Source organism: Scylla paramamosain, chromosome 17, assembly GCF_035594125.1.
Source record: "Scylla paramamosain isolate STU-SP2022 chromosome 17, ASM3559412v1, whole genome shotgun sequence".
NCBI classification, from domain to species: domain Eukaryota; kingdom Metazoa; phylum Arthropoda; class Malacostraca; order Decapoda; family Portunidae; genus Scylla; species Scylla paramamosain.
The window spans coordinates 18,647,769-18,670,000 of record NC_087167.1 but is presented as its reverse complement, the minus strand read 5'-3'; the positions used below and the strand labels follow the sequence as shown (position 1 = coordinate 18,670,000).

Sequence of the window (22,232 nt, the reverse complement as noted above, 5' to 3'; positions counted from 1 at the left end):
GGCAGCACCAGTGAACAGTGAGGAGAACGAAGCTACGTGCACATCAGCTGTAGCCACAGCCATAACCAGTCAAATGAACACACACCTGGTCATCCAGAGAGAGGAGATATTGTTCAACCTCTACTCACAGCTAAATTACAACACCTAGAATTCTGACAATAACACTGTTGGAAAGAAGAAGGGTTGGTGCTTCTTTCTGTTTTGGTTTTACAGCTCTACATTAAGTACCTATATAAGGATATACGATAGTGGTAAAATCAACCACTTCTTAAAAATCCCCACCCTGAGACATGATTCGCACCAACTCGCCTATCCTTTAAGGGTTAGACAAATTATATATATATATATATATATATATATATATATATATATATATATATATATATATATATATATATATATATATATATATATATATATATATATATATATATATATATATATATACATATATATATATATATATATATATATATATATATATATATATATATATATATATATATATATATATATATATATGTTGTTATGGCCGCAATTCGAGACGTCGCAGTGAGGCTGGTAGATACCTATCAGCGCCAGCATTTTTAATTGTCTCCCGATTTCCTGGGGCAAAGGGGTGTCTTAGCTAAATCTGAAATCGATGTGCAGGAAAAGTACAGCATGAATTGCTGCACAAGTGTATCTAAAATTAAAAATATAACCCTTAATATTAATATTCATACTTACTGGTGTATGATAAGGCTTTGTTAATTGAATTATAAGATAAAACTAAAAATAGGTAATGATTTTTTTTAAGTATGAACAGTAAAAATAAAAGGATGTTGATTTCGGCTTGTGCATTTTATCTGGGAGTGTTGAAAAATATCAGATATCACTGACACGTCCTGTATATGAAAGTAATCAGTGAAATAAAAAAAAGAACAGCACCGCTGGCGGACGTACGACGTACTTATCTTGATCATGACTCTTCAGTTAAAGAAAGCGCCGCGCGCCATTAGGAAGGAGTGTAAAGTGTAAAGAATAGCCTCTCAGTTCTGCCGATACAAAGGCCTGACTCAGAAATACTGGGTCAACCTGTACCATCAAGATCAAGCTGGAGCCTGGAAGCTACAAGTATGCCGAATTTTACGTGTGCCGTAGCAGACTGCACATCAGACTCAAGAAAAGGGAAGAGAGACAGACCAAGTAACTGAAGATGTCAAACGATTTGTGAGATTTCCAAGTGCAAAAAAGGAACCTAAAAGGAGGAAGATGTGGGAGGAGAGGTGCAGGCGTGGAGGTGGATGGAAGGCAACACAGAATCACACTGTATGCTCCTTACACTTTTTGGACTGGAACAATGGACCATCACCTGAACATTCAGACCCAACTTTATTCGCTTATAATGGGTGGGGAAGAAACCATCATGCAGTTATTAATAGGAAGGCAAACAGTCTCCAGTGCCAAGGGCAAGATGTCATTGCAGCACCTAACGCCTCAACATCCACACAGTGCAACATTGAAACACAGTTTCCTCAAGAAGAGGTGCTACCCCTGAATGTCCGAATTCTGGCGCTTTCTGGTATCAAAACGCTGACTGCGACGTCTCTAATTCCCAGCCCCTTCACCAAGCTGCCGCACCTGGACTAGCTTCACTGAGCTACCTCGTATGTGGACTCAGTGCAGGATTCACAAACGGGTGTACAGGGTCCCTAGTAACTCCCGCACCCTATTCATGACAGTCATAACTCCAGGTCACACTAATTTGAGGTTGCCAATCTGTTTTACCTACCCACAGCCAAAGGAGATGCTCCAAACATCCCCTAACACCCACAGCTGCAGAAGAATCAACAACCACATCTAGGAAAAACAGTTAACACACAATAACACACATGATTGAGGTATAATACCCCATTGGGCTTCCAGCCATCATCATGGTCCTCCCACTGCCCAACAGTGTGTTATAACCCCAAGCTGAGTAGTATTGTTTACGGCCTCCTGAGCAACATGCCTTGTCAGGACCGGGGAAGGGAGTAAAATTTACTAAGCGATGAATTACTTAAGTTTTCTGCGGCTGAACTGCCTCAATCTGCAACAGCATTTAAAACAAACAGGGACACTAACAAAAGACACAAGAAACTATTACAAAATGGGAGAGTGCCCACGAACACACAGGAGGGTCAGTCACTGCTCAATGTGCACAAAACTCGACTTGTACACTTGTACAGCCAAGGTGTCACTTCCTGAGTGTAGTGTGTAATTCACTACTACACCTACTGGCAGACTACTACAGGGACTCCTATTCTATATGAATGGGCTGGGGCATATGGCTGATAATGACTCACTTACTCCCCTTAAGGCAACTGACCAGGCTATCTAGTATCCCGCCTTAGTCTACGGTAAATACTAGAGCACATATGCTCCTTCCAACAACAGGGTAACGTCTGGCATGAGAAAGTGCTCCAATCATCTTCCTACGCTGCTGCTAAAGGAGGGGTAGAAGGGGTGCAACACACATACAGACATGTGTCCACACCCATTCCTCATGCTGTCTCTACTTGAATAAAATACCTTACTTCTAAAAATTCTCATGAGCAAACAAAGGGGGCCAGATTATTTCTTTGTCAAGGGCATCTCTTCTGATGTGAACTGTGTATGACGCAAACTGATTAATGAAAGGGAAATAAGGTAAATTAATCGGGGAAGGAGAGTGTCTAGGCACAGAAATTCTTATAGTAAGTTACTGGCAGTGAGCAACGACTCAGCATCATAAATCTGGTGTCTGGACCCACACTCTCTCTCTCTCTCTCTCTCTCTCTCTCTCTCTCTCTCTCTCTCTCTCTCTCTCTCTCTCGTTTTTTTTTTATCTTTTTTTCTTTCATCATTCTTAATTTCTTCATTGTATTATCCTGCTGCACATTACAATATATCATATTTGATGTGCCCCTATTTTACAAGAATGTTTTGTGGAAAAAAATATTTTCATCATAAAGTTATGGAAAAAAAATGTAGTGTGTGTGTGTGTGTATGAGAACCACTGGTCAAGGGCAAAAAGTTTTTTAATAAAAAGAAAGGCCCACTTCATGTCAGTTCCCATAGAGCTGTCATATGGAATAAAAAATTAAATAAATAAATTAATTAATTAATTAAATTAAATTAAATAATAATAATAATAATAATAATAATAATAATAATAATAATAATAATAATAATAATAATAATAATAATAATAAATAAATAAATAAATAAATAAATAAATAAATGAAATAAAAACCTCTCTTGAAAGAGTTCACATCATAGGAAGGAGGAAATAAAGAAGCAGGCAGGGAGTTCTAAACTTTACCAGAAAAAGGGATGAATGACTGAGAATACTGGTTAACTCTTGCATTAGAAAAGTGGACAGAATAGGTAAGGGAGAAAGAAGAGTCTTGTGCAGCCAGGCCACAGGAGGAGGGGAGGTTTGCAGTTAGCAATATCAAAGGAGCAGTTAGTGGGAAAATAATGGTAGAAGACAGCAAGACCTTATGGACCTGATGGGGTCCCTCCTATTGTTCTCCGAAACTGTGCCTCCGTGCTTGCACCTTGCCTAATCAAACTCTTTCAGCTCTGTCTGTCAACATCTACCTTTCCTTCTTGCTGGAAGTTTGCCTACATTCAACCTGTTCCTAAAAAGGGTGACCGCTCTAATCCCTCAAACTACCGTCCTATTGCGTTAATTTCCTGCTTATCTAAAGTTTTTGAATCTATCCTCAACAGGAAGATTCTTAAACATCTATCACTTCACAACCTTCTATCTGATCGCCAGTATGGGTTCCGTCAAGGCCGCTCTACTGGTGATCTTTTGGCTTTCCTTACTGAGTCTTGGTCATCCTCTTTTAGAGACTTTGGTGAAACTTTTGCTGTTGCCTTGGACATATCAAAAGCCTTTGATAGAGTCTGGCACAAAGCTTTGATTTCAAAACTACCCTCCTACGGTTTCTATCCTTCTCTCTGTAACTTCATCTCAAGTTTCCTTTCTGACCGTTCTATTGCTGCTGTGGTAGACGGTCACTGTTCTTCTCCTAAATCTATTAACAGTGGTGTTCCTCAGGGTTCTGTCCTGTCACCCACTCTCTTCTTATTATTCATTAATGATCTTCTAAACCAAACTTCTTGTTCTATCCACTCCTATGCTGATGATACCACCCTGCACTTTTCCACGTCTTTTCATAGACGTCCAACCCTTCAGGAAGTAAACATTTCACGCAGGGAAGCCACAGAACGCCTGACTTCTGATCTTTCTAAAATTTCTGATTGGGCCAGAGCAAACTTGGTATTGTTCAATGCCTCAAAAACTCAATTCCTCCATCTATCAACTCGACACAATCTTCCAGACAACTATCCCCTCTTCTTCAATGACACTCAACTGTCCCCCTCTTCTACACTGAACATCCTTGGTCTGTCCTTTACTTATAATCTGAACTGGAAACTTCACATCTCATCTCTAGCTAAAACAGCTTCTATGAAGTTAGGTGTTCTGAGACATCTCCGCCAGTTTTTCTCACCCCCCCAGCTGCTAACTCTGTACAAGGGCCTTATCCATCCATGTATGGAGTATGCTTCACATGTCTGGGGGGGTTCCACTCATACTGCTCTTCTAGACAGGGTGGAATCAAAAGCTTTTCGTCTCATCAACTCCACTCCTCTAACTGACTGTCTTCAGCCCCTCTCTCACCGCCACAATGTTGCATATCTAGCTGTCTTCTACCGTTATTTTCATGCCAACTGCTCTTCTGATCTTGCTAACTGCATGCCTCCCCTCCTTCCGCGGCCTCGCTGCACAAGACTTTCTTCTTTCTCTCACCCCTATTCTGTCCACCTCTCTAACGCAAGAGTTAACCAGTATTCTCAATCATTCATCCCTTTCTCTGGTAAACTCTGGAACTCCTTGCCTGCTTCTGTATTTCCACCTTCCTATGACTTGAATTCCTTCAAGAGGGAGGTTTCAAGACACTTATCCACCAATTTTTGACCACTGCTTTGACCCTTTTAAGGGACTGGCATTTCAGTGGGCATTTTTTTTTATTAGATTTTTGTTGCCCTTGGCCAGTATCCTTCCTACATAAGAAAAAAAAAAAAGAGCTGCAACACTGCTGTGATTAGAGTTAATCAGTTAGTTAGAAGAGAGTTGTTAAGATGAAAAGCTTTTGATTCCACCCTCTCTAAAATAGTAGTGTGAGTGGAATCCCCCTTTACATGAGGCATACTCCATACATGGAGAGATAAGGCCCCTGTAAAGTTATCAACTGGGAATGGGGGGGGGGGGAGAAGTGAGAAAAAACTAGCAGAGACGACACAGAATGTCTAACTTCATAGAAGATGCTTTAGCTGGATGTGAGATGTGAAGTTTCCAGTTGATATAAGTAAAGGACAGACCGAGGATGTTCAGTGTAGAAGAGGGGGGCAGTTGAGTGTCACTGAAGAAGAGACAATAGTTGTCTGGAAAGTTGTGTCAAGTTGATAGATGGAGGAATTGAGTTTTTGAGGCAATAAACAATACTAAGTTTGCTCTCCTCAATCAAAGACTCTCTCAACTTTGTACCTTGTTTTCTCGAAAGCAATTTTTTTGACTTTGTGTTTTAATAACTCAGCTAATTTTTAACCAATTTCTTTCATTCTTTTTTTAGTGATCACTATTTAATATTCTACATCTTAGTCTGATCATAATTTTTTATTTTGCCAAATCTTCCAGTCACATTTTCCTCTAATTTCTCACTTTTTGACAAAATGAAAAACATGCAAGTTTGCGATTTTATTAAAATCTGCACAAGCACATAAAATGAAAAAAATGTCAGATAAAACTTTAAAGTATCCATTCTAGTTTTCATCAGACAAAATTTAAAGCAATTTTGGAGTCATAATCAACATCACTCTTTATGTCCTAGGTCAGAGGTCAGCAAACCAGAATTAGAGAAGAGCCACTTTCTTCAAACTTGACAGGAACACAGTGCTGCTGGAGCCACAGCGTAAAATCATTACGAATGTAGATTATTATTATTATTATTATTATTATTATTATTATTATTATTATCAATGATGATTACATCAATAGTAATAGCAGCTGTCATAAAATAAACTATTATAATAATTAAGTAGAAAGACACTTGTTTAACTTTATAATTCTATGATGGCAGCAAGTGAACAAATATGGTATATTACTTTTCAAACATGTTAGGTGTTCTTACTATATAAGTATCTGGTCACCATGATGAGTTTAAACCGGAGAGAGAGAGAGAGAGAGAGAGAGAGAGAGAGAGAGAGAGAGAGAGAGAGAGAGAGAGAGAGAGAGAGAGAGAGAGAGAGAGAGAGAGAGAGAGAGAGAGAATTAAGTCTTAATTAATGTGATTTCTCCTCCTGTGTTTCTTTGGAGAGATGCTCAATGTTTGGCAAATATGTTGTCATTTTGAGTTTCAGGCAGGACTGCAGGCTTGCATCATTCAATCGGCTGCGTAGTTTGTTTTTTATAAATTTCATGCTAGAAAACACTTTGTTCACACAGGTAAGTAGATCCAAAAATAGAGAGAATGCCAATGTGTGTGTAAGTGACTGGTAAGGAATTCCACACTTCATACACAATATGATCTCGTTTTTGTAGCCCAGACAATTCAGTCCATTTGTGTTGAAATGCCAGTGTAGCATGTTGTTTCTCCAGGTTTTCAATATTGGAGACCATGCCTCTGAATTTTAAAGTCCATAAGTCTTTTCCTTGAAAATCAGCTAATTCCAGTTCCAGTTCTGCTTGATTCGCATCAAGGGGGTTGATCACAAATGACAACATGGCCTTTTCTTTTCTGAATTCTTGAAAACGTCCTTCAAAAGGATTTTTTTTTTCATTAGTGCATTTTTTATGATATCAATATCCAGCTCAAAGTCTGTTCCTTCTCCAAATTCCTTTAATGAAGGAAAAGTGAATCAGAGAGCTTTCTCAACATCTCTAACAAACAAAGATAGTTTTCATTCAAAGGAAAGAACTTCCAAAAGCATCAGAGCAGTGTTTCCCTTTCCTTGTAGTTTCCTGTTGAGCTCATTTAAATGTGAAGTGATATCCACCAAGAAGTGAAACTTCTGTAGCCATTCAGGATTTGTAAGGTATGCATATTCATGGTGGCCTTTCTCCTCCAGAAATTTCTTCACTTCCTCAAGGCATGCTGCAAATCATGCAAGCACTTGACCCCTAGAAAGCCAATGGACTTTGTTATGTAAGAGGAGGTCTGAATACTGGGAATCAACTTCTTCCAGAAGTTCACAAAACTGTTAGTGGTTTAAGCCTTTTGCCATTATTTTGTTAATAATTTTCACGAACTCTTTGCAGTGAACTCTGCTGGGCAAGTTTGTGCACACAATGCCTCTTGGTGAACGATGCAGTGAAATGATATTACTTCACCATTCAGCTCTCGTTTTAAGAGAGAAACAAACCCCTTACGTATACCTGTCATACTTTGTGCACCATCAGTTGCAACAGAAATAATGTGGTTGGTCTGAATTCCTTTTTCCTTAAGGCAGGTTATAGTTGTTGAAAATATATCCTCACCTCTAGTTTGACCAGTGAGAGGCAACAAGTCATTGAGTTCTTGTGGGCCTTCGGAGTTGACATACCTGCCAAGAGCAACTTGTCCAATGCCATCAATATCACATGACTCATCACAGGCAATTGAAAAGCCACAGGCTGAACTGATGTCCACAATTTGCTGATTGGTGGTCTTGTGCAAGTTTCAGTACACTGTCCCTCATTGTTTTAGCAGACAATGGCACATTCTTAATTTTCTTAATTATTTCATCCTTGTTTTCTAATTCTCTAAACAGATGCATTGCTGCATTGATGAAACAATCTTTTAAATATTCACCATCTGTAAAAGACTTTCTATGTTTTACTATCTCATGACTTATCACAAAACTGGCAGTAGTTGTATCGTTGGAGGACTTCACCCATTTCGTGAATACATTCTGACTCCACTTTGCTCTGAGCTGCAGTTCCTTCACAGCTTTTTTCCTGGCATCTCCATCTGGATAATTTTCAGCAAAGTCACTGTGTTTCCTCTGGAAATGCCTCTCAAGGTTGGATTTTTCATTGTTGGCCAGTTCTTCACTGCATATAAGGCACAAAGGGTGCCCTCTAGAATTCTGAACAAATGCAAAATGCTCGGTCCATTCACTCCTAAACTCTCTATTTTCACCTTCAATTTTCCTCTTCTTTGATGCCATTTCTCCAGTAACTGATTACGTCTTAATATCTTTTACTGAAGAAAAGGTCCTAATAGAAGCAGCAGCAGCAGCAGCAGCAGCAGCAGCAGTAGTAGTAGTAGTAGTAGTAGTAGTAGTAGTAGTAGTAGTAGTAGTAGTAGTAGTAGTAGTAGTAGTAGTAGTAGTAGTAGTAGTAGTAGTAGTAGTAGTAGTAGTAGTAGTAGTAGTAGTAGTAGTAGTAGTAGTAGTAGCAGCAGCAGTAGTAGTAGTACTGATATAGTAGTAGTAGTAGTAGTAGTAGTAGTAGTAGTAGTAGTAGTAGTAGTAGTAGTAGTAGTAGTAGTAGTAGTAGTAGTAGTACTGATATAGTAGTAGTAATAGTGGTGGTGGTGGTGGTAGTAGTAGTAGTAGTACTGATATAGTAGTAGTAATAGTGGTGGTGGTGGTAGTAGTAGTAGTAGTAGTAGTAGTAGTAGTAGTAGTAGTAGTAGTAGTAGTAGTAGTAGTAGTAGTAGTAGTAGTAGTAGTAGTAGTAGTAGGGGCTAATGACCTCCAAGTAATGGAGCCCCTAATTGACACATCAATAAACATGGAGTGGAGGTATTATTTTAATGTAGTAGTAAAAAAAAAAAAAAAAAAAAAAAAGTAGTAGTAGTAGTAGTAGTAGTAGTAGTAGTAGTAGTAGTAGTAGTAGTAGTAGTAGTAGTAGTAGTAGTAGTAGTAGTATAGCAGCACTAGTAGGAGGAGGAGGAAAAATAGCTATCCTAGTAACTATGGGAGTGCATTTTCATTGAATGAGATGCCTGCCTATACTGCCAGGCAGTGTTGGGCAGAGGCTGGGGGTGGTTGGATGGACATGTATCATACAGGAATCATATTTGCACTACAGACGTACACCTTGCATCTCGTCTCGTCTCGTCTCGTCTCGTCTCTCTCTCTCTCTCTCTCTCTCTCTCTCTCTCTCTCATTTTTCTACATGTCCTACAATAAGTTAGACAATTTTATGTAATACTAATATTACATAATATTAAGTTAGACAATTTTATGTAATACTAATATTACTGTAATTACTAATATTCATCAATGATCTTCTAAACCAAACTTTCTGTCCTATCAACTCCTACACTGATGATACCACCCTGCACTTTTCTAGGTCTTTTCATTAACGTCCAACCCTTCAGGAAGTAAACAGTTCACACAGAGAAGGCACAGAACACTTGACTTCTGATCTCTCTAAAATTTCTGATTGGGGCAGAGTAAACTTAGTATTTTTCAATGCCTCCATCTATCAACTCGACACAACCTTCCAGACAACTATCCACTCTTCTTCAATTACACTCAACAATCCTCCTCTCCTACACTAAACATCCTCAGTCTGTCTTTTACTTATAATCTCATCTCTAGCTAAAACAGCTTCATGAAGTTAGGCATTCTGAGTCGTCTCTGTCAGTTTGTCTCACACCCCCCGTGCTGTTAACACTGTACAGGGGCCTTATCCATCTGTGTATGGAGTATGCTTCACATGTATGGGAGGGCTCCACTCAAACCATTCTTTTAGACAGGGTGGAATCAAAAGTTTTTTGTCTTCTCAACCACTCTCCTCTAACTGACTATCTTCAGCCTGTTTCTTATCACCCCAATATTACATCTCTTGCTATCTTCTATCACTATTTTCTTGCCAACTGCTCTTCTGATCTTGCTAATTGCAAGACTTTCTTCTTTATCTCACCCCTGTTGTGTCCACCTCTCTAATGTAAGAGTTAACCAGTATTCTCAATTATTCATCCTTTTCTCTGGTAAACTGTGGAACTCCCTGCCTGCTTCTGTATTTCTGCCTTCCTATGACTTGAACTCCTTCAAGAGAGAGGTTTTGAGACACTTTTCCTTCAATTTTTGACTACAGCTTTTGACCTTATTCAGGGACTGGCATCTCAGTAGGCCTTTTTTTTTTTATTGGATTTTTGTTGCCCTTGGCCGGTGTCCCTTATACATAAAAAAAAAAAAAAAAAAAACACTAACATAACTGCCAATGTTATGTCATCACCACAAGCTCTCCTCTTCCACCTTCAAATTATCACTATTGCAGAAAACAAATATGTATGCTTTGTTAATATAGTATCTAGTATGTATTTTTACAAACAAATATGACAAGATCTCTTGGAAAGTCTCCTAAGGGTCATGTTGAAAATATGATGAATACAGAACAGCCACAAACCAAACAAAATTATTTCTGCAAAGGATAAACAGTTGATTACTGGCTATGTTCTCTTACCACTGTGTATGTCACACTATTCCTGAGCAGTCACAAAACTACCTAACTACTTATTGAATCCACTCTATGGTACAGTACCCTCCTGAATTTTACATTATCCAAGTTTTACCTCAGTACCCTCTGTACCCTGAGTCCTAAATTCTTCCCATCCTGACTTTCACAATCTCAATATTTCAATGACATCAATGTTTCTCCCGGGGTTCTTACTGGGTTCTTATTGATTCATTGTCAATTTACATGCTGTGACTGACTATCACAAGACCCTACACCTGTAATTCCTAGAGGCATCATCATCTCTCAGTGTTGACCATGTTGTATCAGGTTAGTTTTGTGTATGCCCTTTAGCAATAATGCTATCAATCAGCTGATTTTTGCCTCTCAAGACTACTGCTGTATATACATATTTCCAAAGTGCATTTATCTATTTCTTTGTGTGTGTTACTTCCTGTTCTATACACTTTATTTTACACAAACCTACATACACATAAGCACACCCACATTTCGTTCAGATTTGCTTCCCCTCCAATAAATTAATATTTTTCTTAAGCATATTCACAGATTGCAACCATCCACCCACACAGTCAAGTGCACACTTCACATAAACTTTTTGTATATTGGTCATTGGGTTGTAAATGTACTTTTAATACAATGTGCTGTACTTTTTTCTTGCTTTTGTACCGGGCCATTTGTAAATTTTGATCATACTGCTTGCTATTCACAGCCATTTGTCCATGTGTGTTGCTATTCTCAGCCTTTGCCTGCTGTTGTACAATTACCTTTATCATTATTGCAATGTTCATCTATTAAGCTGTCTCTTCAGGCTTGCCATACTGCTACTTGTTTTCCAATAGCCATGCCATCAAGCACTAAGCCTTAGTCATTCCAGTGGCACACAACTGCCACTCTCATCTATGCTTGTGGTTCCAATCACTGCTAATCACTTTTTATTAGCTATCCTATTGCAAGAGCCATTTTGTCCCAATGGCCAAATCAAGAATTCACCTACAGGTGAAAACTATGGCAAAACTGTTGGCAAAAGCCAAGATTGTTGTCACATATACCATCATTTTCTGGCATCCTGATGTGCCCCCACATTCCTGGAAATAAGACGAGGGCTTGGAATATGCTGATGGTGGGAAGTCTTCAAAGCTTTGTTCTTTAAGTACAGTATTTAAAGAACATACAGACTAGAGAAACTCACAACACCAAATGCAGGTGAAACTGACTCAAACTCTCTCCAAGCTTATGGCATTATCATGTATAGGAACTTTGTATCTGGAAGTCTGGCCAACACTTTGGACTGCATTGATATTATGTGTTGTCTCTAAAACACCAAAAGAACCAGCACTGGTAGTGATTTTTGTCCTGTTCTGATTGGCCCTCCAGCACTAAATTTCAAAAAGTCTATATTCACACACACCTTATACTTAACCTGCAATGGAAGAGCAAATGAAATAGACATCGTATTCAACATCATCATAATCTTTCTAATGATGCCATCCAGATGTCTCTACGTGTACTAGTCATGGAAAGACATGGAAAGACAGAGAGTTGAAAAGGAGAGACTTTTGGAGAGAGGGAGTCACTTGCCTACCATGCATCTGATATGGCTAGCACCTAATGAAAATGAGCTCCCTGAGCTCTCTTCATGCATGCTAAACAGTTTATTGAGTTCCCACCCTACTGCACTCTCACTAAGATGTGTAGCAAGTGGCTGAGTGCAAGCAGCCAATACATGTAGCCTTGAGGTCTGAGGGTGGGAGAGAGTGGGCAGGGAATCAGACTCATCAGAATCACTCTCACTACATTTGGTCATGGTGAGAGCAGGGCAGAGACAGAGAGATTTGCCTAACTAGCTCACAGATAGTATTACCAATGACTAAACTACAAAACTGATAAAAAGCAGCCAAATTCAATGTAAAAATTGCAAAGCGGTTATAACCACCTCTGGTCCTCATCTGGTAAAGCAGCCTTAGCTGCCTCCAGTCCTTTAGAAGTTATGGAAACCAAATATCCAGATTTTCCTGCATTTTGGTTGACACCCAGCTCTGTTGACTCAAATGATTTTGGCTGTCACATCCAGCTACATGTGATCCCTATTGCTATATTTTACCTCTAACATTCACTGCACATCAAAAAGCATAAACAGAAACATAACAGTGCCTAACACCCACCCTGACCTTTCACCATTGTCACTGACTGATAGCTCACTCCTCTTCATCACCATCACTCACCAGTTTTAACCAGAACATCTACTTCCTCATCTATCTCAGTTTCAGGAAGAAAGGTGAAGTTCTCGAATGGAACACAATGAAAATAAAACCTGCTGTTGGTTAAAATAAACCAATGATATATAAACTCTCAGGACCCCCAACAGTGAAGTTTGACAGAACAAGTTTTCAACTGTACAGAAACAACTTTTGATGAATTATAAGCACTACTGTAATCCTATTAATAGCAAACACCCTCTAATTCAAACCTGTATGAGAACTTTGTATAAATAACCTGTTTCAGATCACTTCAAATTTCTCAGGTTTCTATAATCCAAGCTGAAGTTTGAATAATCCAGGCATTACTACTCTACTGTTCTCTGTTCAGATAAGGAAACTTGTTCATTTCTTCCGCTTCACACAGTTCAGCTGATAAGCCTAGTCAACAGAGATGCCAGCATTGATAAAGCCTAGTCAACAGAGATGCCAGCAATGTATTACCTTCTCACCACCATTTCACCTCCTTCAGAAAATACTGATAATTCTCTAATTAGCTCACAAAATAGAATTTGGTTTGCATCACTGGATTAAGAAATAACTTTACAACTAAAGCACATTTTCAAAACACGATAGGATAAAAACTAAGTAATTATGTCAAGTATGTCAGTAAGTAAAATTTTGTGGGTTTTACTGATAATTAATATTTATATCAATTATGAAAAGTGTACAACAAAAGACGTGTTTTTATAGAACATAAACTATTCAATATGATGATGCATTCAAATTTACATAATTGGCAGCCCACTCATAATTTCCCTCAATTATTGCAGAAGAGCTTGTAAATTGTCCTGTACCACACTGAAATACATGAAATTTTGTTCTGCTATCTTTGCCACTGATTTACAAACACAACAATTGTACATCTTTTTGTTCAGAGCCTGGTAGGAACCACTCTTTTACACATAATGTCCCCATGGCTTCTTATCAAATTTGATACAATCCCAGGCAAGGTTCCCCTTTTAATAAGAGAGAAGGGAAGTGGATATGACAAGGTTCATAAAAGAACACTTCAAATAGTAATCATACACATAATGACATTTATTGTAAAGCCTCCCTTCTGACAAGCATTTTCAACACCAAAATAGTGAAAAGATAAATTCCACCCATCCAACAGACACTTCACTGTAATAATTCAATATAATGTATACCTTAGATAAAAAGATAAAAAGGAATGTACTTCACTGCAGTAATTCAATATTATGTACAATACCACTTACAAAGATAAAAAGTAATGTAAGTACACACACTCAAAAAAATATTGCTACAGTGGGGTCCAATGACTTACACACACTGAACAAATCAGTAGTTTCAGCAACTGGTGAGCATGTCAGTGTGCAAGGAGCCAAATAGGACCCAGCAGAATCATGCATGGGAGAAATAGCAAACAGCTAATATCTACCTATTTATCTATGTATCTATTTAGCTATTATGCTGCTTCATTTACTAGTGCTACTCACTTGATTCATGCAAGTGCATCTGTACTAAACACGCATACAGGGATACCAACATGAGTAGCGTGTTGGCACTGGATCCATCCATGGTGTCGGTTTGTATCGTGCTAAATGTGTAATGATACTTTTTTGAGTGTGTGTGTACACTATGTATAATGCTATAACATAAGGAGCTTACCAGGATAAAAATCATTGGCTTTGGACATCTTCACCCTGGCAGTCGTGTCCTTCTGCAACTGTGCAATAGTTTCTCCTCCTTTACCAATAATGGCCCCTGCAGCCACACTAGGAACCAGGATCTTGAGGTGATATGTCCCTTCACTCTGCATGTCTGAAAAAGATGAAATATCTGCTGCTAAATGATATAAAGCAAAACGAAATTCATAAAAATAATTATCAATAAATAGATCAACAGAAAGAAATGCATCAGCATAATTTGCATAAACATGTTACTAAAGTTGTCCTTGTTATATATATATATATATATGAAGCATTATTCCAAAGTAACTTACTAGTTTATCATGCAAAGATTAATAAGATACTCTTTTTTACTCCTGGTATTTACATGGCTGTAGTTCAATCATTCCTAACTTGCAGCTGGAGTTTAACCTGCCTCTGCATCCTCATTAAAGACAGTGGCAGTGGCTCTCGAAGCCTCATCACTGATTGGCCTATGCTGTAAGCCTGTCTCCCACTTAGAACACATGCCCTATTTTGTAAAACACTTATGCAGTTTCTTGATCACTGGGCAGAACAATTATAGTTAATGCATGTGTTAAAGTTCAAATCTACAAAAAATTAAGGGACAATTGAAAATGTTTATATTGCTTTTTGTTTTATGCTCCTTTTTATATGGAATCCTCATAATGCTGTAAATAGTAGTAGTACAAGATTTTTTTCTTAAGATTATGGTGTTATAAGATTCTAAAAACAGTGAAAAGTGAGGGTGGAAAGCAGCTTTTAATCTTAAACTGTAAGTACAAGGAAAAGCAGCTTGGCATTTTGAGGACACACATGCTTACAAACAATGCTCTTGTGCCAATAGCTCAAGATAAAAAGTTGCATACCACTCTTTTCAGAGGAGGAGGCAGTAGGCACCTGCCGAAACGATAATTACTCCCAGTGAGATCTAAAGCACTGGATCAGGGGGTGCTGTAAACTTATCATTAAACCCAGATGTGACCTCACTGAACATTTCCCTTTGTTTCTCACAACACAAGGGGGCAGTCACAACCTGCCCTCTAAAGACAACTCTCTTCCTCCACATAAAACTACAAGCACCTAATAACACGCACATCCTTCACTCAAAAATTCAAAATTATCATGGCAACTCATACACCAGCCTCAGAGTCCCCATCTGGGAGGGGACCACAAATGTCCCCAGGTTGGACTGCTCTTCTGATAATGACCCTAAGTGTCTTGACACTCACATCAACTTTCTTTATTAACTTCTGCAACATTTGCAATCTTAGATCTAATTTTCAATCTGTAGAACACTACCTCTCCTCTTCTAAACTTCATCTTCTTTTCCTCACTGAAACACTGGTGTCTGAGGCAATTGACAGTAGCCCCTTTTCTGTTCCCTCCTACTTTCTCTATCCTCATTTTCAATCTAAAGCTGGATGTTGCGTTTAAGTGCGCAACGACTTAATCTGCTCTCGTGCCCACACTCATGAATCTTTCAATTTTTACACCATCTGGCTACAACTACAGAGTCACTCTCAAACTAAATTTATCTGTGCTATATACCTCTCACCTAACTCCTGACTATAAGAAATTCTTTGACTACTAACTTCCAAAGTGGAGCACATTCTGACTCTCTTTCCTTTTGCAGAGATCTCCATTCTTGGAGACTTCAATGTTCACCACCAGCTTTGGCTTTTCTCTCCCTTCACTGACCATCCTGGTGAACTACCCTTCAACTTTGCTATCCTCAACGATCTAGCAAAATTAGTGCAACACCCTACTTGTATTCCTGACCATCTTGGAGATATGCCCAACATTCTTGACCTTTTCCTGACCTCTAATTCTTCTGCTTATGCCATCACCCTCTCTTCTCCATTGGGCTCCTCCAATCACAATCTCTTATCTGCATCTTGTCCCATTGCTCCAATCTCTCCTCTGGATCCCCCTAAGCAGAGGTGCCTCTGGCATTTTGCCTCTGCTAGTTGGGGGGACCTGAGGAGGTATTTTGCTGATTTTCCTTGGAATGACTACTGCTTCTGTGTCAGAGACCCGTCTTTGTGTGCCGAGCGCATAGCAAGGGTGATAGTGACTGGCATGGAGGTGTACATTCCTCACTCTTTTTTCGACCTAACCCTTCCAAACCTTGGTTTAACACAGCTTATCATGCTATACTTGATAGAGGTGGCCCATAAAAGGTACTTAAGCCTTCCATCACCAGAATCTCATGCACTTTATATTTCTGCCCAGAACCATGCCAAGTATGTTCTCCAACTAGCCAAAAATTCCTTCATTAATAGAATGTCAAAATTTATCAAGATCTAACTCCCCTTGTGACTTCTGGCATCTAGCCAAAAATATCTCCAATAACTTTGCTTCTTCTTTCCCTCTTTATTTCAACCAGATGGCACCACTGTTATCACATCTATCTTTAAAGCTGAACTCTTCACTCAAACCTTTGCTAAAAAAACTACCTTGGATGATTCAGGGCTTGTTCCTCCCTCTCCTCCACCCTCTGACTACTTCATGCTACCTATTAAAATACTTCACAATGATGTTTTCCATGCCTGTGCTGACCTAAATCCTCGGAAGGCTTATGGACCTGATGGGGTCCCTCCTGTTGTTCTCCAAAACTGTACCTCTGTTCTTGCACCTTGCCTAGTCAAACTCTTTCAACTCTGTCTGTCAACATCTACCTTTCCTTTTTGCTGGAAGTTTGCCTACATTCAGCCTGTTCCTAAAAAGGGTGACTGTTCTAATCCCTCAAACTACCGTCCTATTGCTTTAATTTCCTGCCTATCTAAAGTTTTTGAATCTATCCTCAACAGGAAGATCCTTAAACATCTATTACTTCACAATCTTCTATCTGATCACCAGTATGGGTTATGTCAAGGCCGCTGTACTGGTGATCTGGCTTTCCTTACTGAGTCTTGGTTATCCTCTTTTAGAGATTTTGGTGAAACTTTTGCTGTTGCCTTAGACATATCAAAAGGTTTTGACAGAGTCTGGCACAAAGCTTTGATTTCCAAACTACCTTCCTACGGCTTCTATCCTTCTCTTTGTAACTTCATCTCAAGTTTCCTTTCTGACCATTCTATTGCTGCTGTGGTAGATGGTCACTGTTCTTCTCCTAAATCTATTAACAGTGGTGTTCCTCAGGATTCTATCATGTCACCCACTCTCTTCTTATTAATCATCAATGACTTTCTAAACCAAACTTCTTCTCCTATCCACTCCTACACTGATGACATTACCCTGCACTTTTTCATGTCTTTTCATAGACATCAAACACTTCAGGAAATAAACATTTCACACAGGGAAGCCACAGAACACCTGACTTCTGATCTTTCTAAAATTTCTGACTGGGGCAAAGCAAACTTGGTATTGTTCAATGCCTCAAAAACTCAATTCCTCCATCTATCAACTCGACACAACCTTTCAGACAACTATCCCCTCTTCTTCAATGACACTCAACTGTCCCCCTCTTCTACACTGAACATCCTAGGTCTGTCCTTTGCATATAATCAGAAATGGAAGCTTCACATCTTATTTCTAGCTAAAACAGCTTCTAAGAAGTTAGGCGTTCTGAGATGTCTCCGCCAGTTTTTCTCACCTCTCCAGCTGCTAACTCTGTACAAGGGTCTCATTCATCCATGTATGGAGTATGCTTCACATGTCTGGGGTGGTTCCACTAATACTGCTCTTCTAAACAAGGTGGAATCAAAAGCTTTCGTCTCATCAATCCCTCTCCTCTAAATGACTGTCTTCAGCCTCTCTCTCACCACCACAATGGTGCTGCTCACTTGCTTGCTCATTGCTCATGGCAGACCAAAACATTGAGTGGACCTGTAGGAACATTTAGCTGTTCACTGAACTCTTGAAAGAGCATCTATGCCTGTTGCAAGTTAGAAATAAAAACTACAAGAACAAGGCAGTAAGGGGTGCAAGTCTTGATACAAATTGTTGAGTGAATTCACAGGCATTCTGATGTAGTCCTTAAAATGATCGTGGTATTCTCTTTCAAGTTCAGAGACAATTTGTCAACAACTTCCCCTTACACTCTGTTTGGAAATCCATTCCTTAGACCAAAGCTTCCTTTTCTTCCTTTTTGTTCAACTTCATGCAAGCTGCCCCAACAATGCACACAAAAGTGAATCTTGACAAGTAGTGTTGGTGATGGCCGCATCCATACAGCTTCAGCAGTTCAGATGCTACTGGCTAGCGTGCAGTGCATTGGGCAGTGGCCCCTATAGTGTGGACATTTACCCCCCACCCCTCCTAACACAGCATCATGTAGCACAGCATAAGACACAGTGTGGACATGCCTTAAGATTATCATGTCTGTACCAGCAACCACTAATCCTTATATGATCTCACTAAAACTTGCCTTTTTTACTATCATAAGATGTACATTTCTTTTTATCTTAAAAATGGTTAAAATAAGAGCTCAAAAGCACAATTTCATTATAATACAAAAAAACATGACAGCTAAATATCAATTAGCATACATAATGGAGCTCCTGTAGATCTTAACCTCCCAAACTAATCCATACACTGGTCTAGCTTTTTAATGATGCATCATGTTTTTCATTTTCGCATTTCTAATTTTTGTCAATATAGTCACCCTTCATCATTTGTAGATTCAACATTCACATTCAATTATTTGCAGTGGCACCAAAAGGGAAATGTATGGGAATTCAGTTTTTCATCACAAGTTGCTACCACTTTAAATCTCACATGCACTATGCCACACACACACACACACACACACATCTTGATTCCCTCCACTGCCCAGCAGTATTGTCAATTTACTGTGATTTTGGCAAGTGATTCTGTACATTTCCAAATGCTTGCATACTGTAAACATTTCCCACTGCTGCCCAGCAGTCCCTCTCTCACCATCACTTAAACCATGATTATGTTTGTTAACAGTGTCAACACGTTTTCACCATGATTCCTCAAAGACCTTCCAAGACACCTTGCATGTGCATTTGTATTCTGCAATGGTGACAATATGAAGGTGGAAGAGTAGATCATGTGGTGATGACACAGTACTGGCAGCTGAGTTGGTGGTACTGACAAGTAGAGAGCAAGAGGCTGCACCACAATACTCATGAATGAGTGTTGAAGATGAAAACTGTGCCCCTTGTCTTGACTATTGCCCCTTTTTTGGGCGAGACAGCCTTGGTCTGGTATGTAATTAGTATTTGTAACTACATACATAGGGCTTTTCTTTACTTAAACAAGGCACAGAGTTAACATACCAAATTACAGCTTAGAACATGTAAAAATCTTGTAAGTTACCATGCTTTGTTACCACTCTTCTTTTCAACTCTCTTCCTGTTTGTTTTTCCTCCTGCCTACAATTTGAAATGTTTAAAAAAAAGATAAGACACTTCAAAAAATGAATTGGCTCTTACTCTTTTGGGCCAATATTCTTCATAAAATTATGACACGTCATAGCTATGGCAGATGCCTAGAACATCTATCGTAAATTGTATATCATAAATTATGAACTGAGCGAAACTATCATAACTGTCCGGTATATGTAGCGCTTACTTGTTTTCAAATAATAAAAGATGAAGCAAAAGCTGCCATTTATTACTAATTTAGAGTTTCTCTAGATATTTCCTTCATTTTTATGTATTTGGAGAAAAGACACAGTGGGTATGATAGTAATTCAATCTTTGAAATAAGGTAAACATGATCCTGTAGTAGCACCTTAATGTAAACAAACATGGTTTTCAAATAGTGAAATGGCAAGGATGGCTGTCTTGATGATCCACAAGGCCATTACTACTGCACAACTGCACTTTCCTTATAGCTTTTCCCAGCAGCAAGATATCTAAGTGTTATGATCACCATTTTGGAAATGAGTGGATTGTTCCTCTTTTTGTCACTCTGTGAGGCTTCCTTCACAAGACTGGTGACAGAGAGAGAATAATACCTGCACAGTCTTAACAATCTCTTCTGATGAGTTCTATGTCCCTAAGTTCATTGAATATGTCCTTAATGGATAAATAATTCCTGAGCTGGAGATGTTATGGAGTGGGCATCTTGGCAATGGGAGTGTCTGTCATAAGCTGCTAAGACAGAGTGACCCAGTCTTAGCATCCCACTCTGATTTATGACAGACAAGCACAGTTTATTACAAAACTGCATCATTTTGTCCTAGTCACGAAACATTTGATAGCTAAGACTCGCTTGGACCATTTCATGAATATGGCCCTTGGTTCTTCTGTTTAAGGGAACAGCACTATGAGAGAGCCTTTTTATTAATTTTCTACCTAAGGCACATCTTGACAAAAATAAACAAACATAAACAAAAACAACAAAATTTATTTGTGGTAGCCTGCCAGCTCATGCTCCTCAGCAAGCTCAACTAGTAAAACCTGCCCAACCTAGCATCCTTGCTATTCAGGCCACAGCCAGGATCACACCAAGTTGATGCTAAATGCTGTGAGTTATCTTGATTTTGAAGGCTTCATTTGTGTCTGATGCAATGAGGTGTTCAGGATTTGCAGTATGCACAGAAAATTTTGACGTCAGAGCCGACATAATTTTTTCTCGAGTTATGTGGAAGAGGCTCACAACTACCTTCCCAAGAGCATAAGATCTTCTGACACTTTTGCACTACTATCTGGCAACATTCTATGCTCTACCAGGCAAAGGAAGGAATGCTGTGTCAACTCAAGGAGGGAATGTTTGTGTCAACTCAGTAGCCCCTAGGCTGCAACAAAAGATAGGGTTGTATATTCATCAAATGATCCAAACGGAAGCAAACTGCTGCTTTGTTTTGCTTCATCCTTTCCTCTCAACTCGTCCAAAGTGACCGCAAGCAAGAACAAATGTAAGGAAGTAATAATTTTATTCAAAGATGGCCACTAGCAAGAACAAACGTAAGAAAGTAATAACTTTATTCAAAGCTGGCCACTATCTCCAATTTATTGCAAATCAAACAAGAGTTAAGCTAAGGACAGTCCAGCACTTGGTGAAGAGACACCAGGAAGGTTACTGCACTTGTCCCATTTCCCAGGCCTGGGAATATCTTTAATACCTGTACACTTATCTCCAGGCAGACTGCAAAGAATTCAAGGCTCAGCATGGGAGTAAAAAAGTTGCTGGGAAATCTGTCTGTGAGGGGAGTGCAACAAATGTTTCACGATGACTTGAGGTACAAAAGTTAATGTGAGAGAGAGAGAGAGAGAGAGAGAGAGAGAGAGAGAGAGAGAGAGAGAGAGAGAGAGAGAGAGAGAGAGAGAGAGAGAGAGAGAGAGAGAGAGAGAGAGAGAGAGAGAGAGAGAGAAAAAAATAAAATAAACAGCAGCACAGAAGGGCAAGAGAATTGAGTTTTGCAAGAAAAATTTAGTGTTGAATGAGGAGAAATGTACAGTGGAGTGTTGAGGCAGCTTTTACTGTCACTGGGACATCTATATCATGAGTGTACTGCAGGCCAAGCAGCGACCATTGCATCCTAAGTACACCGCTAAATTGGTGAATTGGTGATTCTCCCAGCTAATGAAAATTTAATCAAAACAATTATTTAGAGCATTTGAATGATGTGCTGTATGATTCATTTGAAAAAATAGGCAACAGTGTTTATATAGGATTCTGCTCCTGCACATTTTAAGGCTGTTACACAGTGGTTACCAGACTGTGAGGTTCCTTTTATTCATAACTGGCTTGGGAATAGCCCTGATATCAATCCCATTGAAAACTTATGGTAGCACATGAAGAAACAGCTGTAGGATATGGACACATCATCTTTGCCTAAAATTGAGGCTGCAGTCAAACAGCTGTGGATAACCTTTTCACCTTACCTGCAAAACCTTGCAACCAATGTCCCTAAGCAGG

General features: G+C 39.1%; 1 protein-coding gene across 10 annotated transcripts in view; it reads right to left on the bottom strand.

The window, feature by feature from the left end:
• LOC135108568 (RNA-binding protein Pasilla-like) overlaps nt 1–22,232 on the bottom strand; it is a 145,705-nt gene that overhangs the window by 108,102 nt on the left and 15,371 nt on the right. For 5 of the 10 annotated variants that reach the window (XR_010272351.1, XR_010272350.1, XR_010272349.1 and 2 more), the window contains exon 2: nt 14,374–14,526. Coding sequence is in view for 5 of the 10 variants with exons in the window: in XM_064019705.1 (XP_063875775.1) it covers nt 14,374–14,526 (153 nt within the window). In the remaining 5 variants the exon portion in view is untranslated. Of the gene's footprint in view, nt 1–14,373; nt 14,545–22,232 lie in introns of all 10 variants that reach the window. The other 5 variants (XR_010272348.1, XR_010272347.1, XM_064019708.1 and 2 more) reach the window with 1 other exon arrangement.